The 17,732-nt window shown below is 35.7% G+C and overlaps 1 protein-coding gene across 2 annotated transcripts in view; it reads left to right on the top strand.

Annotated features, from left to right (window-relative positions):
• LOC116729561 (metabotropic glutamate receptor 4-like) overlaps window positions 1-7,013 on the top strand; it is a 189,970-nt gene extending 182,957 nt beyond the window's left edge. For both annotated transcript variants that reach the window (XM_032578302.1, XM_032578229.1), the window contains one exon: window positions 1,965-7,013. Coding sequence is in view for 1 of the 2 variants with exons in the window: in XM_032578229.1 (XP_032434120.1) it covers window positions 1,965-2,014 (50 nt within the window). In the remaining variant the exon portion in view is untranslated. The remainder of the gene's footprint in view (window positions 1-1,964) is intronic.
• The last annotated feature ends 10,719 nt before the right edge of the window (window positions 7,014-17,732 follow it).

Here is a 17,732-nt window from a genome sequence, read left to right on the forward strand (position 1 = left end):
TAATAAAAATCCTTCCTTCATTTTTTGTGCTCACCCTGACTTTTAGCTGTTCCCTGATTCTGATTTTCCCCTCTGACATATTCAATCAGCCAAGGCTGTTGTGGACAGATTGGTTGTATGATTACCACCACCATGCTCACTGAGGGATGTTTATTTAAAAAAAAAACATGGCACATCCACTGACACTTGCACATGGACCAGATGTGGTTATTAAACATGACACCTGATGATGTATAGTAGATTTGTGCTTTGTAAAGTTTGGTAAATCAACGGATTCATGATTTTCCAGATAATTATTTTTTTCTACAGCTGAAAGAACACTCCGAGAAATAAAAAGTAGTAAGAGCTTTTATCAGCTTATAATGTTCAGTGTCCAATATAACAATTCCTCTGATCTAGTAGTAATTAAACTTTTCAAATTACCAATTCACTGACTTTTGCATGCTTTGCTTGGTGCATACAGAACTCACAGGTCTTTGCATGCGGTGAAAGACTAGCACTAGAATGACTTCTGCATTTAATGCTACTGCTGTGATATGACCATTGCCCCCTTATAATGCATTTATGATACAGTTGGATAATTACAAAAACAGAAAGCTGATTTTGTGAATTATACAAACTGTTGCATATATAATCACACTGAAATTGCTTTTGGCCTATCTAACGGGTTTATTTTGTCTTTTTATAACATTTTAATATTTGTATAACCAGGAAAGATGCATTGTGGGTTAAAATTGGATTTACAAGAGTGTCCAGAGACAAAACGGCACTACAACAAAACACACAAAGCAAAAGTTAACACCCTCAAAACAAAATATATTATTAGACAATATACATAAATTAATCACATTGAATTCTTTTCTAATTTCCTAATATCACAAAAGCTTATTACCACAGATATATTGCTAAAATACATGTGGAAATTTGCACAAAAAAATTAATAGCAATTATAAGATTGTGACTGATGTAATACAAATCTGTTTTTTCACTGTTTTTTCAGAAGGGCATAAATCATTTTTGACGTGCTATTTTCATTGAAATGTACATAAACGACAGTTCAGTTCAGTCCTGACATTCCCTGAAAGGGACCAACTTCTAGGTTAAATGTAAATGTAAATCTGGTAGAGCTATATAAGCAGCTTTGGTCTGAACTGCAGGTTTTCCTCATCATTGTTTGCAGATTATGTCTGGATTTTAGTATCATTTAGCTAGCATGTGTAAGGTTCATTTCATTACATTTTCCTCATTAAAATTGTTATGATACAAATGTTTTTAAATTGTCTGGCACGTTGATCTAGCACACTTACCCATAAGCTTCGGTTTCCGTCATCAGTTCACTTGACAGTTTTCTCACCTTCTGTTGACAGAATTCCTTGCCAAGTGGCTGAATGTTACCTGCTGAAATCCAGCTTTAAAGGCATATATGGTTTCTGCTTTCTTTTAATGTTATACTCAAGTTTATCTATATGGGATTTGCAGGAAACTAGACAGTTAGACAAACATTTTTTTGTAAATTTATATTTTTGCACACATCATAACAGAAACAGGATTAAAAAATAATTACAAATAAGATACTTGTTTATCTGTTTCTATTATCAAAGCCTAATTATTGCAATGTGCAGTTCATTTTGGTGCTTTGGGCTCTAAGGTCTGTTTACATAACATGCTGGGAAAGAAAAGAAAAAACTAAATCCTGAGCAGCAGTACCAATTTAAAAATTTCCATTTTAATGCTCAGCGTTGATGGGAAGTTTTTACGAAAATGTAGTTTTACATCAACACCCGTGTTATCAGAATTAGTTCCACCTGTGCTTGGTTAATGAAGTCATCTATAAATAGAGCCTTGCATCAATCTGTATTCCCACGATGTGGATTTTTAAAGATTACACTCCCACGCCTATTTGAGGCTCGCCCATTTCATTTCAATTTTAACCCTCTGCTTTTTCTTCTCACCCTCGTTTGCAGTGCTGGCCTCGAAGCAGACATACATAAGTTACAGCAATCATGCCATCTAAGACGGAGACAAATCCTGAGACAGGAGCAAAGGTCTGCAGGGGGAGGAATCACCTGTTTTTAAGGGATAACTGGAATTTTGATGGAGAACTTTGATGCTGCTGCAAAACAAAGGACTGGGAAAGATTCATGGAAATTACTCACTCAAAAAAGGATGCCATATTTTTCTAGGGAATAAGGCTTGAATGCCAGATTAATATTAAATCAGTATATTGCAGAATTGAGATGGAGGATGTAAGAGAGCTTAAATAGATAGGAACTCTCCTTCTCCGACTCTTTTTGAGACATGAGAGAGCTGATTATTGACGTTTTTGAATCACGCTGAGAAGAACACCTGGAGTTTGTAGTATGTTTTTTTTCTTCTGGAGTGTATAGCACAGAAATCATCAGTTCTCTATTAGGCTGAACCATGTCATTTTTGCAAAATAAGAGAGTATTCTGTTGGGTTTTTTTTTTCTCTTTTTTTTTTTTTACTCAAACGCAGTTGACAAGATGAACCATTATAGAAACATAGTATTTTCATTTACAGTGGAGTTGAAAGCTGCAGTTCTCTTCATGCTGTACATGCCTTACTACAGCACACTCAGTATTCCTTCATGAACTAACCACATGTGAAAGACATGAAAATAAATCAGTGGGTCAGCCCAGTTGTCTGGTAAAATGTTCATAATGACAATGATGACATCGTCACAATCATCTTGGGAAACCTCCTGTACAGTCCCAGAGCATGCTAATGGGAACATCCCGTGTACCGTGCTGTGTTTTCAGTGTCTTTGGAATGCAACATTGTCACATTTGTCATTCAGGCGAAGATGTTAATTTGAGCCGTTGCCTGTTCGGCAACCCTCTGCTGGACAAAAGAGCAATCATACACAAAAAGAGGCACAACGGCATTGCAATCTGATTTTTTAACATCAGTCTCCACTCCATACATGTCAGCAGACTTGATAATGCATATTTTCAACATAAACAAAATGGTCCTTATTTATCTTGCACTGACAGAACCCGTAGGAAAGTCTTGGAATTATCTGATAGTTCAGATTTTACCTCAGCCAACACTCATTGTTTTTGACAGAACCGGGTTATTAGGATGGAGTCTATTCCTCTTTGTGTTTCTTCCGATGTTGAAGACGCAGTGCAGAATTTTGCCCTGCGTTTAGAAATATTAATTCACTCTTATCTCAGTGAAACAGAAATAGTACATTATAGACAGCCAACAGTATTTGCACCTAAATGCAGGGTTTAACAAAATGGTTGGTTTGTAATGATAAGAAACCTCAACATATCAGTGTTTTGCACATGTTTTAAAATGTAAACCTAGCGATGGGTAATAAGCAGGAGACTGAATACATAGGGCATCATTAAATAGTTTGCAGTTTTTGTTTTGTCACATAACATTTTGCTGTCTTTCTTGTTTTTGATATCATCTGTGATCAGTGAGGTCTTCATTAGCATTTCTAGAGGCAAGTATGGTTTACATAAGCTGGAAAATTTAGAGTAATTGAGATATTTCATCCAGAAAAATGAGAATGTTAAAGTAGACTAGTAAAGAAGTTGGTGATGGACAATTTTCCTTTCAGCTGGTTCAGGTTGTTCGGACAGAAAACAAACTGGCTCAGTTTTCATAGCCTCCTTTTCTTAAACTAAAGATGAACCAGGATGAGGAAAACATCCTTTCATCAAGCACAATCTTGCTGCTTGCAAAAGTTTACATACACATTGAACTTTTCCAAATTGTATCATGTTATCATGAATTTTATGTAATAGTTTTAAACCAACAGAAAAAAAGTGCATGTTTGTTAATAGAATAAAAATTAAATGTGATTTTCTAATTATTTTTACAAACACAAAATATAGTCAATGCCTTTTAGAACTCTGGGTCTTTTTCTGCCATGTGTCGCCACCAGCTGTGCACATCTTTTATGTAAATACACTGATTATTCTTTGCAAAATGCAGAACTTCAAATTCAGTTGTATTTCATGAAAAGTGTCTGTGAACATAAATATTCAAGTCTGAAGACTCTCTGTCCCAGTTCCAAGTCTCTTCCAGATTTTTTTTTTCTAGGTTTTGTCTTGCATTGAGCTCCATTCTCTCTCCCCTTCGTTGATTTTCTTAAGAAGGCATGGTGCTGCAATTACTGTTTCATGGTGGATATCGTGAGATATACAGATCAGAAAGTTCACATCTGTGTGCTAAAACTTAATAACACACAAGGGGAATCAATTTAATAATTAGATTACTTGTGAAGACACTCGCTTCACAATATTCTATTTAAGGATGTCAGAAAAAAGGCAGCTCGTTGTAAATGTAAAAAATTAAGAAAAGGAAAAAGGCTGATTCCCCTAATTAAATGTCACTCTTAGTTGCCATCTGTGACCTATACTCAAACAGGAATTCTTGCAAGAATGAGAACAGCAAGGAGACATATGTGATAAGCTTAGTGCCCTTTCAGTATGATCTGCTCTAACTAGACAGAGTGACTATCTGACTATGCGAGTCTTATCACTGATGTTTGTCACAGAAGGTCTGGAACCAGCATTTCTGGCTCAGCACTGTAACTCTTAATTGGGAAGACCTAACCTTCAATGTAGCGAAACTGTCCATCTTTATCTCTATACCCTCCCAAAGATCCATCTGTGTGAAAATGCAATGAATCTTCCAAAAGTCCAACCAACAACTGCAAGAGGAAAAGTGAGTAGACTTTTGTTTCAGGTTATACAAACAATTAAGGAGAAAATGTCTAAATTTCATCTAACACTTGTTTTAATTTAACTGAGCAAATAGGTATGAGCCTTTAGTTTGGATAGTTACTGCAAGGACAACTGTCTTACAGCTGGCAACAAGTTGTTTCATCCCAGCTGATGTAATGAGAAGCTTCTCATTTCTAACAACAACTATGTGGAAAGACATCCTGTGGAAAGGTTATTAGTCTATACAATATCTAAAGAAACTGCAGAAGCTAATAAGATTGGATTGAGTACTGACTAACGCACAGGTGTCAAACTCCAGTCCTCAAGGGCTGGTGTCCTGCAGTTTTTAGATGTGCCACAGGTACAAAACACTGGAATGAAATGGCTTAATTACCTCCTCCTTGTGTAGATCAGTTCTCTAGAGCCTTGCCAATGACCTAATTATTCTATTCAGGTGTGGTGCAGTAGAGGCACATCTAAAAGTTGCAGGACAGCGGCCCTTGAGGACTGGAATTTGACACCCTTGGTCTAACGCATTACAAAAAAAAAAAACTGGAGGTATAGTGGGGAACCGTTGTCTTTGAGGATGAAACGTGGTCAGAAAAAACCCCTGAATGTTTAAGTAATTGGTGATCACAAACATTTGGTAACATCCAATCGAAGAAGAACAGTAGTTGAACTCAGGGGTATAGTAGTGTAAGTAAGAGCATTTCCACAACCGTAATGTGAAGGAAACCCAACGGACTGGGACAGAACAGATGTAGGGGCATAAACAAACCACTAGTGTCTAACTGAGAAAAATGCCACACTTTGCAAAGGAGGATAAAAATGATCAGATTAATCCAGATTTGCCATTTTCCAGTAATGGGCACATCAGGGTAAGAAAAGAGGCAGATGAAGTGATGCACCTCTCAAGCCTAGTGTTTACTATACAAGTTTGTGGGGGTGTACAAGAGCTCAAATCTGGGGTTGATGTAGTTGGTTAGCTCCAGGTTCAGTAACATAATGAGGTCGGACGACTATTTGAATATGCTGTATGACCAGGTAATTCCATTAATAGATTGTTTCTTCCCTGATTACATTGGAACATTCCAAGATGACGATGCCAAGATTCGTCAGGCTGAAACTGTAAATGAGTGGTTTAGGGAGCATCAGAGATGATTTTTACACGTAGACCTGCCTCCACAAAGACCAAACCTTAACACCATTGAGAATCTTTGTGAAGTTCTGGAGAAGGCTTTGCACACACACCACACGTTTTGAATTTGTTTGGTGTACAAACATACATTCCTTTTTCTTTTACTTCACAATTATATGTTCATGTTGGTCCATCAGATAAAGCTCAGTAAAATATATTAGAAATTTTGGTTGCAACATGCCAAAATGTGATAAAGTTAAAGGTATGTAAATGTTTGCAAGACAAAGTAGATACAATAATAGCAGCCCGCCTGTGTTGTATTGTAGAATCCACCGGAGTCCTGGGGTCTCTAATATGCATTTGAGAGCTATTTGTATGCCTTTCTGCCATCTGGCAATCACAAATAAATAAAATATACTAATAATAGTTTCAGGAAGTAAATGTTATTTCTGCTTGATAAATAAGGGCCAGTGCCTTCATCCTGTGCCTCCTGCCAACTACTTCTGCCATTCTATTTTCACTGTTGTGTTCAGTGTGTTCTGTTCAAGCGTAATTCAGAACTGAACGTGTACAATTTATAGTTATGTGCAAACTGCATTCCTGTCTTCAGTCTGAAGTATTGGTCATAAATAGTAAATCTGGAATTTGTTTCATTAAATGTTATCCTCAGCAATGCAAAAGTCTGTATGTTGCATGTCAGAACTCATATGTCACAAGAACAGTTTGAGAGAAAAGCATAGTGTTCAACAGGAAAACTGCTGCAGGTGGTTATAAAAATCTAAGAATTTCAATAACTGATTTACTCAGCTTCAACAAGTCTACAATAATGCAGCAATGGTTTTCTCATTATTTGATTGAGTATTGTTTGTGGGATTGTTTGTGTTTGTGAATATCAATAATTTACTGTTTTTTGCCACAGATCCTTTTTTCTACAACACTGTGTGTGTTGCAAAAATAGAATATGTAAGTGCTGATTGAAGTTAAATGGTAAGTTAATGTATGTTATTAAAATGGATTGATCATGTCTGCTTTATGTACTGACATATTAAAAAATATTAAAAAGTTACAGTGCCTGAATATTTATGAATTATCTATATGAAAAGAAAAATCTAAATGTGTGAAGCATGTTCATTTTTATACAATATGTTTCTAATAAAAGATTGTTTTGCTAATAATGTGTCACTGTTTCTTTATAAATGGTAGCAAAATACACCATATTTAGAGAGGTGCAACCAATTCACAGTACTATTAAGTTCTCAATTCTACATAACACCACAAAGTAGACATCCAAAAAAGAACAAAAAACAGAGTAGTAAAATATAGTTTATAATTTTTTTTTTCCTATATAAAACGCAGTGCAAACTATCTCGCGTAGGCAAATCAAGTTTATTTGTATACCAAATTTCATCAACACGCAGTTCGGAGTACAGAAAAGCATACCTTGCTCAGCAGTTGGCATATGCTTAACGGTTACGGAGCCCCGTGCAGGAAGAAAAACGGCGAGTGACTGAGGGTCATTGCGCGTAACTGAAACCCTGTAAATTCTAGACACTAACAGGTACCATAGAATTGCACAAAAATCCGTGAGGGACGGCGGAGTCCCAGCTCGAAATTCCGTAAAGAGGTGTACGGAGCCTTGTGCCAGAAGCCCATTAAAATGCTGTCTACATCGTTTTAAACTGTGTGATTGTGAGCGTGAGTGGGAATTAAAAATAGCAATAGGTATTTTGTTCCATATAACACAGTAGGAGTGTAACCGGTAAACCTTTTATGGATGCAAACTCGACTAAAAACCCACCTGTTTGGAATTGTATTTGAAACGTAATCAATTACAAATTTATTGATGGAACCTGACTTAATGTCGTGTTTTGATTGTTGATTCTATGTTGCATTGGGTTTCTGTGTTTGATATGATGTAAAGCACTTTGAAATTCCTTTCTGCTGAAATGTGCTATACAAATAAAATTTGATTGATTGATTGATTGATTGATTAACAATTGCTTAATAGTTGGTTCATTGCTCTTCAGTTTGATAGCCTCATCATAACTCCTCCAGAGATATATCTTTTCGCCATGTAGTTCAGTCCGTAGACAGTTTAACAAAACATTTCCATTGAAAGCCTGCTCAGGCAAGTCACTTTTGAGTTGAATCTCACCTTCTTGCTTCCTGTTTGGATCTGTGTTTATGGTCCCATAACCCAGAAAGTTGGCTTGCCCTCATAGAAATCGGACCGTATGGATCTGTGACTTCTGTGCTTGAAGACAAGTCACAGAGTTTGGCTGAATTTTTCCCCTTTTGCCATATTGGTCTTTTCTCAAAACACATAGACTTCTAAAAAATGCCCTATCTTGAAATGTTTTGTGAAAGGCTCTTTTATCTCCTTTGGGAATGTAACTTTCCTCTAAAAGACCTTTAATTGGTACAAGTGGGGAAACTGCACATTTCTTTTGAAAGTATTGATTTTGGAGCTGATGATTTTGTTTAGTCTGTATCCCCTCAGTCTATGTTAGATGGCTTTGCTTTAATGCATGCAATAAAATTGATTTTCCAGCATCTTGCTGTTAGTTCCTGGGTAATTATTTCACATCCTGACAAATTTTCCTTCATTTGAAGTGAACAGTTTGGTAAGATGGATGGCTTAGAACAAACATAGTTTGCTGTTTTGAAAGAATACTTAAAATGCTTTCATAGAAAGGTTTTAGAGTCAGATGATATGATAATTGAGCTACAATGACAATATGAATGTTGGAAGCTGTAAAGCGTGGTGGTGACATCATAGTCAAGGTCTGGTGCCAGTGGTTACTGAAATTGGACAGGGAAGACCATCTTCCAGATTGTTCAACTTCTCCTTAATTCAACAGCTAAATGGTTAAAACCCAGTATTTCAACTTGGCATTGACTGTGAACACATATCAAAACCGGTTTTGGAATGGATAAAGCAGACTAACAATAGCCACCTGGGGTGCCAATGACTTCAATCTTATTAAAATGTATGTATGTTACAAAGCAGTAGGTCTGTCCAAAGATTTTGACTAATTTCAAAAGGCTTCACTATTTCTGATATCATTATATTGAACTCACTCCTGAATTTTGACATGGTCATGTTTTCTTTTGTTTTCAGACAGATGAATTTTAGTGAACCAACAGCTGTATACAGTATGTAGCAAACATGTGTTGACTACATGCAACATGCCAGATAAACTGGCGCATACCTTGTCCACAACACATATCAGTACTGCTGTGCTATACACACAACATAGAAACACAAACCGCAACCTCAACTTTAAATCCATCATTTTTACCACTGAAGCATAAAGTCAGAGAAGGTCTTACATAAAATATACTTCATCATCAGTCACAGACACCAAATTATACAACTTTTCAGAATTGAGTTTTGACCTTTTCTTATGTTTCTACTTGAAAACATTGCATGGAGCTGTGCAAAAACTGTCAAAAACCTTGGCACGAGTTAAATACAGTGCGGAATTACAAAGCTGTGTGTGATTTGCACTGCTAGCTTCACCAGTCGTCAGGCAAGCCACAGCCTTAACCTCAGTTTAATGGTAGATCAATACTGTCAGCTGCACCTGCAGCAGGAGCCTTCTGCAGACTGAGAAAATATCAAACCATCTATAAAAGCTGACAGAATTATGAGCCAGTCTAAATGAAAAGTAGATCTACTAAAGCTATCTTTATAGTGAATTTATAGTTGGCCTGAAAATGCCACCTGGGTGATAACTGATAAAAGGCCATCATTAGCCCTCTGTGTTCTACTTTAAGTAACTCTTCTCCACAATTAGCAAATCAGCAGTATGTGCAGTACAGTGTTGTTAACGTCTCTCGCAGCAAATAGCATATTGGAAAATTAGAAAATTCACATCAACTCATCCTTCATCTATATAACCTCAAAAGACATAAAAAGCATGCTGGGCTTTAAAATAAATGACAGGTGTACATTATGTAAATGTTAATTTTGTTTATTCTATGTTTCATAATAAACCCTCTATGAAAAGCTAATGAGGTAATTAAGAGGGTGCCTTGAATATACTGTGCATATTCTCTTTGTGTTTAAATCTGAATCAGCTTGCAAAAATATTTCAGCTTAAAACTATTGGTCAAGTCATATGATGTATTTTTGACTGTAACCATTGGGTTTTAATGAGAAAACAGAATATGTTTTCCCCAAATTAATTCAAACACCAAGAGAAAGAGAGAGAGTTAACTGTCTCCCATTTAAACTATAGGAATGCATTATATATTTAACATTTTAGAGTATTTTCTTGTGACTGATGTAGTTGGGGATAAAATGTCCTTGAGGAGAAATAGGCAAGTAAAGGTGATGGTTAGATGAGACATCTCCCGGCATTTATTATAATGAGGATAGTAAATCATAGATATTAGTTAATTTATTGCTAAGAATGTATTATATTGTTGAAGAAGTTATTTGTGTCTGAGATTCCATTCTTTGAATCATGAGCCACATCTCATGATGACAGTTGAGAGTCAGAACATATATGGAGCAGTAGACATAGAGCTGTGCTTTTGGGTTCTCTCTTTTGTCTTTATAACATATTAGAATAGCACTTGGTGGCACAGGGGCGAAGTGAGAATCATGTATGGAGGCCTTAGCCCTCAACATGGATGTCACAGGTTTGGGTAAAGACCCAGTGACCTTTGCTGAATGTTTTACTCCTCTCTCATAACCCACCTTCCTGTCTGTCAACTGACAAATACAGGTATATGTCAGCAATCTTACCTTTTTGGGATGTTTTATTTCCCTTGCTTTTTTTATTGAATTGCTAATAGGTGCTTAAGCCTTTTTTATCATAAGAGTCATTAAAACTGATAAACAACAATTATAACTCAATTCAAGTTAGAAAGTCATTGAACGTTTATGCACAATTTAAATCCTCCTTTTCATGAAGCACTTGTTCAATTTGTTTTTACAAGAGCAACTGTCTTCATCTTTATCATTGTATAAGCAGCTTGCATATCTTAGAATGGCATGTTGTGTTAAAGCATACATACTGTATGGATCAAAATTTTGCTGTGATTATTCCCAGCTGAAAACTTTAGGACATGCGCCATCAAACACTCAGATAAAATGTCTGTACTAGAATCTGATAATTGAAACTCAGTAAGTACATAGCTACAACAAACATTTAAATCACACAGGAGGAAACTCATTATGCATAATAGCTCTCCATTCTTTCTCCTCAAATAATCTCAACAAACCACATGACAGTGTAATGGAAGCCTGTTGAGGAAAGATAAATATTCTATTGCACACCCACTTAGTGCAGTTACTGTGCATAAGTTTGTGCAAGCAACGAATACAAAATCCACATTATTCTCTCAAATGTAAAAGACATCTGACCTTTGCTGCATTCTGAATGTTTTATTTGTGTACTGGAAGCTGCCCATTTCTTGAAGCTTTGCTTTTGTTTACTTCAATTTCAGATTTGCCTATTTCATTTTTTATCTGAAAGTTCTTTATGTTAAAGAATTTTATTAAGTAGAGGTTCTGTGAGATTGTCAAAAGATGTTATGTCACTGCCAGATTGCTGAAAATGTACATAAATTCCTAAAGTACTCAAGGATTGTTGGAAATATACAGATTGTTTCTTCTGATTTCAGCTATTTAAATACAACTCAAATTGAAAATGTTCATTTCCTTAGGGTAGAACATTAGCAGATATTAGCAATGTACAATTCCATTGTACATTGTACATTCAATTTTTTGCTGAAAAAAACCTTAACACCAAATGAAAGAACACTATTTTTTAAGCCACATAGCCTTAGTCATACTGCTAAGGCATCAGTCAAGAGGATTAGCAACTTTTTAAAGGCCATCACCTTTACAGAAGATTAAGTTTCAGTCCAAACCTGAGCTATGACTTAAATATTACTTTACATTATCAAATACTACCAGAAAATAAAGCAGAAGCAGTGATATCCATGAGAACAGAGTAAAAATACTCTGCAGTATGATGTGGATAGGTTATCGAGATATTCCTGAACTGAAGCTAAAATTGACGGATGAGCACTTTTTAGTTTTAAATGACTATAAAACTGCACTTTTATGTTTGACAAAATGCAAGCATAAAAGTCCAAAAAGTCTTTTTGTAGTTGTTGGTCTTACATGTCAGAGCAAGCTAAGCATTACAGTAAGTGAGTTTGCCAAAGATACAACCAACCGCCACAAGTATAAAAGTCCTTTGCTGACTGTTCAGTAATTGTAATTTTGTACATTTTAAAGCCCCAAACCAATAAAGTTTCCTAAAGTTGTTCCTTTTATTCTACTACAATTTTTGTTTTTTTAATGTTTGTTATATGACCATCCCCAAACGGCCATCCTCTATCTTTTTCCAAATATGTGTGGTCATGCTAAAATACAGGAAAGGTTGGTTGCATGGCATGTCAAACACACCACATTTGTTGCTTAAATGTAGCTGCCTTGTTGTGTGAGCCGATGTATATGGCCTCTGCTACCATGTTGACATTCTTACAGCTCATGATTTAGGAGTGTCATGACTCCGTGCAATTCCTCTTCTTATGCATGCCAGATTCTCCGCGCTCTCTGACACTTCACCTGCCTCACAGCAGGTATTTATGTGTTCAGTTAGCTATGCTACTGAAGGGGGGCAGCACATATGTCTTCCTGAACTCTTTGAATAATTTAGACTAACAGCCATTCCTATAAAAACCCTATCTATATTAATGAGGAGCCTCCAACCATTTGGATCATTGCTTGAAGGTTGTGGTTCTTCTATCATGTTTTTGGTGCCAAGGAAGGGCTGCTGTATCTTATGCATAGATTATAAAAATGTTTGTTCAGCATTTGAATTGAAAAAAGCAACCGTTAAGCACAATACACTATTATTCATAGCTCCAGAATCTTATAGATGACTTTGTGAGAGTTGTGAAATCTGCTCTGCATAGTCCATTGAAAATAAATTTGTTTAATTTTGTCATACAGGTTGATTTGATTTGTTGATTTGGTTGATTACTGTGTATTCTCCTTTAAGATTGTCCTTCATGAAGCAGGTTTTATATTTTATCATTTATGACGAATTGTCCAGGTTCTAAAGCAACAAAGTAGCCCCAGACAATAACACTACCACCACTATGTTTGACTGTCAGTACGATGCTCCATTTCTGAAATGTTTTGTCAGTTTTATGCGAGACGTGTAAATGACATTTTAGGCAAGTTGCTTCTTCTATATGAACAGAATGCAAAGGTATAAAAATACAGGGGAAAAAAAGTTTGCAAACAATGGATTTAATATGAACTTGAATCAGAATGATTGATAACATTGATCTAGGAAGACTGGGTCAGTTTATCACACATGTTCACAGTCAAGTAGCCAGGCAGCACATGTAGGCATCTGTTAAACCTGATGTTCCAAACAGTGGAGCCGTCAAGGGGTGGTGATGAAAGGCTTTGTGATTCGAACAGTGAAGGTGGAAGGTCTGAGTGGAGCTCAATTTTATTCTTCTCTCAAAGGAGGCTCTTGAGTGCAATGGAAGCAAGGAGGGAGAGCAGCCAGCAGGAAGGAAGTACATTTCAAGCTGCAGGAAACAATTGTAAGGGGAGCGGATATTTGCAGGGAAGGACTTGGTGGCATGGTATTCACAAGTCCTGCAGTTAAGATTTCTTAAATTTAATTTAATGTATTGTAGTTGAGAGGCTCATGTCTGAAAACTGTGCTAATGAAGTCTCTTTTTCATATACTACATTCAATTTGAAACTATGATCTTTGACATCATCTTTACTAAATTAAGATGAAAAGACTTTGCAAAATGTATTAAGTGTGAAATGCTGCTTAAATCTCATCGCCAATTGTATGAAGAGAGAGGCTCAAACAATGCTTTTGTTTGGAGTCGTTGTAGTGGGAAATCACCTATTGATCACCTCCATTTGGGAAATAGACTTGAAATGAAGATTAAAGAGCTGTACAGTCCAGAATTGTTCAAAACTGGCCCGCCCTTTCAATCTCTCTCCCTTTCTTGTTCCAATAAACACCCAATAACACAATGCCATTCCTCTGCAGAGCATCTGCTCGCACAGCTGGCCATTTGTCTTTATGGTTAGTAACTCACTTACCAACAGAAGCTGTGTATGACCCATACTTTCATCAGCCTGAGTGCGTTTTTTTATTTGTGGGGTATGTGAAATGAACAGAAAATGTATGATCCACAAAATAAAGATGGGATAAAAAGAAAAATGAAAAGTTCTTATTGGCAAACAACAGATAAGTTCTCCTGGTGTGACTGTGTGCACCATAATAATTGAGTTATTCAGAGGCAGCTTGCAACAGCTTGCCATTAATGTGTGTAACTGGTGTCCAGCCCAACTATTTGCATCCTACCACCTGTTATGATAGTCCCATGCTGACAAATCTATTGGAATAATACATGCAAAAATAATTTGATCAATGTATTTTAAAATATCCAGTGAAACTGCTAAAGTCAGGAACAAAAGGACATTTTTTCAGTTTAACGAGAACTTCTTGGTTTGAAAGGCACTATTTGTTTTTCCAGCTAAAAAAAAATAAAGTAAAGGTACATTATTTCACTGGCAGATTTTTTTCACTTATAACCACATATTTTTCTCATTTTATAAAGTTAAGAAAACTTACAAGAATCTCCAGGAAAAAAAAGTAAAAAATAAAATAAAATGGCAGTCTGTCTAAAGAAAGTAAATCTCAAAATACATATAGCCTTTGTTTCAGTGAACACAAATGCAGTTACAACAATACACATTTAATTCCAAATTAAAACATTTACTTGATAAAGTGAAAAATTCTAGCTTTCCTGTGAATCACTGAACTAAAATTCAGTTGTGTAAACATTGTTTCTGTGAAATGCTTCAAATCATAACTTCTACCAAAACAAGTCATTGTTCTGCTTAGTTACGTTGAAATGCTTTTATTGAACCCAACTTTAACACTTATCCACAAAGCCAAAGGTTATTTGTTTGGCAAACAAATTACATTTTACTGTATTGTATTTAACAAAATTGCGTTCATTTGGAGTTGTTTGAGATCCAGGCATAAACAACCAAAAAGTTGAAGTTGGCAAAAAATATTTTGCCTTTAAAACATTATAAACTCTCTCCTGTTAAAGGATTATCATGTATCATATCGATTTTATATGCAAAAGACAAAATATGAGGGCTATTATAGAAAACATTTTTCTTACATGATTAAGAAAAAAAAAACTTTCCACATGACATGATGCAGCCCCACAGAATGATGTGGCCCTTTAACACTGCCAGAGAATGACACAAAAAACACAGAATGCACCTTGTTACTTGTGTGAGGTGCATGCAGTATAGAGAGAGAGAGATTTGTTTTAAAAAAAACACTCATCTCGCATGGCCACACGGAAACATGGGAGCCATGTTCTGGAATTGATTTACTGTGTTCAACTCGGTATCAAAAATGATCGTTTCTAGTTTCCCAAGATTCCAAATCCATGTGGATGCACAATCTCAACGATGACAAAATAACTTTTGCGGATACACCTACAATCATCTCTGTGTGGAAGGGGTCTTAGATTGTGTGTGATTATATATGAAAATTAATTTTATTCTAACTGAATTTGGGTGAATTTTGAGATATCTAAATACACGTAAATGAACTGAACTGTATAAGAAACAGAAATAGGTACAGGGAATATTTAAATAAAACCTACAGGTTGAGATGAGCCATCTATTTTTAGAACATCTGTTTGAGGTATTTGAGGATTGTAACCTTCTCTACGGGCTTTACCAGCAGGGAAGAAGAAATGACAATATTCCTATGCCTCTCAGCATGACATTATCTCCCATGGAGTTACAGTATGTGTGGAAACTCTGTACAATGAAATAACACACGAGAACAAAAGCAAAGCAGCAGGACCGTATCCAAAGTAATATTTTTTGTCATATTTTGTAATATAATTCTAACTAGTTGAGACCCATATATATCATGTCATGTAACATCAAATTAAACATTATACTGTCTTCCAAAGAAAGATATCTTCTTTTAAAAGACTGACAACAAGCTAAAACAAATCATTTATTCAAAGTGCTGCATGCTATCTCTATTTCTGCAGCCATCCAAAGACTTGATAATATTGTGGAAACATTTTCAACCTAGAGAACTGCACTGAGAATGATTTTTTTTTTTTTTTTTTTGCTGTAATGTTGCTAAACAGAAATGCTAAAAAATCAAGCTTATTTCTTCCATTTCATCAACCCTAGCAGCTTTTCAACCACATTTGGAGTTTTATAGATCTTTTTAATTGGATGTCTTGTTACCTTTCACTTTTCATCCACATTTCAAAGCTGTTTGTGTGGAAGTCAACGCTACAGTCATTGTAATGACTGCAGAATACTGAAATAAAGATAAAAGGATGTGGTTTTTAATCTGTTTGGTGTAGTTCTTTTGATGTCGATGTTTTATTATAGTAAAAACTTGCAATGATCAAAGGTAATAGTTAATTTTTCAAGAGTTTTAAAGCCTTTCTACCCAAACCAAACTAGAAACAGCTCATAAAATTTGATAATTCAGATAAAGTGGCGTAATGGAGGAGCCATTATGAGCTGACATGTAGCCTACATTTAAACTGTCTACTATAATCACAAAAAAATAATGAAATTCAAAGCTCACAGACCATTTAAAAAAAAGTATTTAAAATATGACCACTGAACAATGTGTTGCTGTTTATACATATTAGGTAATAGGTCAATATCAAAAAATCTCAGTGTTCCAAGCACATAGAGTTCAATGTATTACCAGTGAGAAGTCATCCTTAAAACCATGAGCAGACACAACCTAGTGAATATCGCCACAAGTGAACCCTTATTTTTGCTGTCCTTCAAATTGTTACACTTGTTTTCTTTTTAATTACTAAAACAGTGCTGGAATGATTAGTAGACAGATTTAACAATGTTAGGATTTACAAAGAAACTGTCTTGGTGTGCACATTGTATGCTTGAGCCAAAAGAGTCACTTGTGTGATTAATTTATTGATTAATCATTGTTTAACTAAAGTGAGAATAATATCCGTAATGGGTTTATGTTTTTCTAACCTAAGAAGTGCAATGCATTTTTGCTTGTTTTCATGGCGGGCTTCTTTTCCAGTGAATAATGGCCATCTGCACTGGGAAGAAGTCCAAGTTCTGCCAATAAAGTGGCAGAGGTATATCATATCCCTCATTAAAGAGAGCTATTATGAACCTGCTGGTACACAGTGCCACAAGAGAGGATGAAAAACTGCCCAGCTGAACTTTAGTTCCTCTGGTCTGGATAAACAATGCAGCTCTCCTCTCTCATTACATCATTTCAGTACCCCTCAAGTAGTGGTTAGTCATTCATGATGTTACATTTTGATGTGCTCGTCTGCTACAGACCAATGTAAATATATTCATGGCTGCTAGGTAGCATTAACAATGTTACTGTGCTTGTTCTGTTATGTCTTATCCTTGCGTTATTCTTTCACTCTGTTTATCTAGTTTATTTTGCTTTCAGCTCTATCAACACGGCTGCTCCCAAATGTCCTTTATCACAACTTTTGTTCATTTTGTAATTTCTTTTAAATTTCATATAACAACTGACTGTTTCTTAGGTCCTTTGTCCAGTTCACACTTTGCAGACCCTTGCTATCCCAAAATTTGTATAATCTTCTTATCACCTGAAATACCTCTTTTTGGATTTTTCTGGCTCCTACATTCAATGGCACCAGGTTTGTGATTGTGTTTAAAAAATGCATTAACTGCAAGAAGTTCTGTTTCTTTTTAAACTAAACATTTTGTTTGCAGTTTTGTGATCTATTGCTTTAATATGTATCCTTTTATTATTGTCCTTTATGAGATTCAGCCTCAGAATGCCCAGTTTAGCCTT

The sequence above is a fragment of the Xiphophorus hellerii genome, chromosome 1 (assembly GCF_003331165.1).
Source record: "Xiphophorus hellerii strain 12219 chromosome 1, Xiphophorus_hellerii-4.1, whole genome shotgun sequence".
Taxonomy (NCBI): Eukaryota; Metazoa; Chordata; class Actinopteri; order Cyprinodontiformes; family Poeciliidae; genus Xiphophorus; species Xiphophorus hellerii.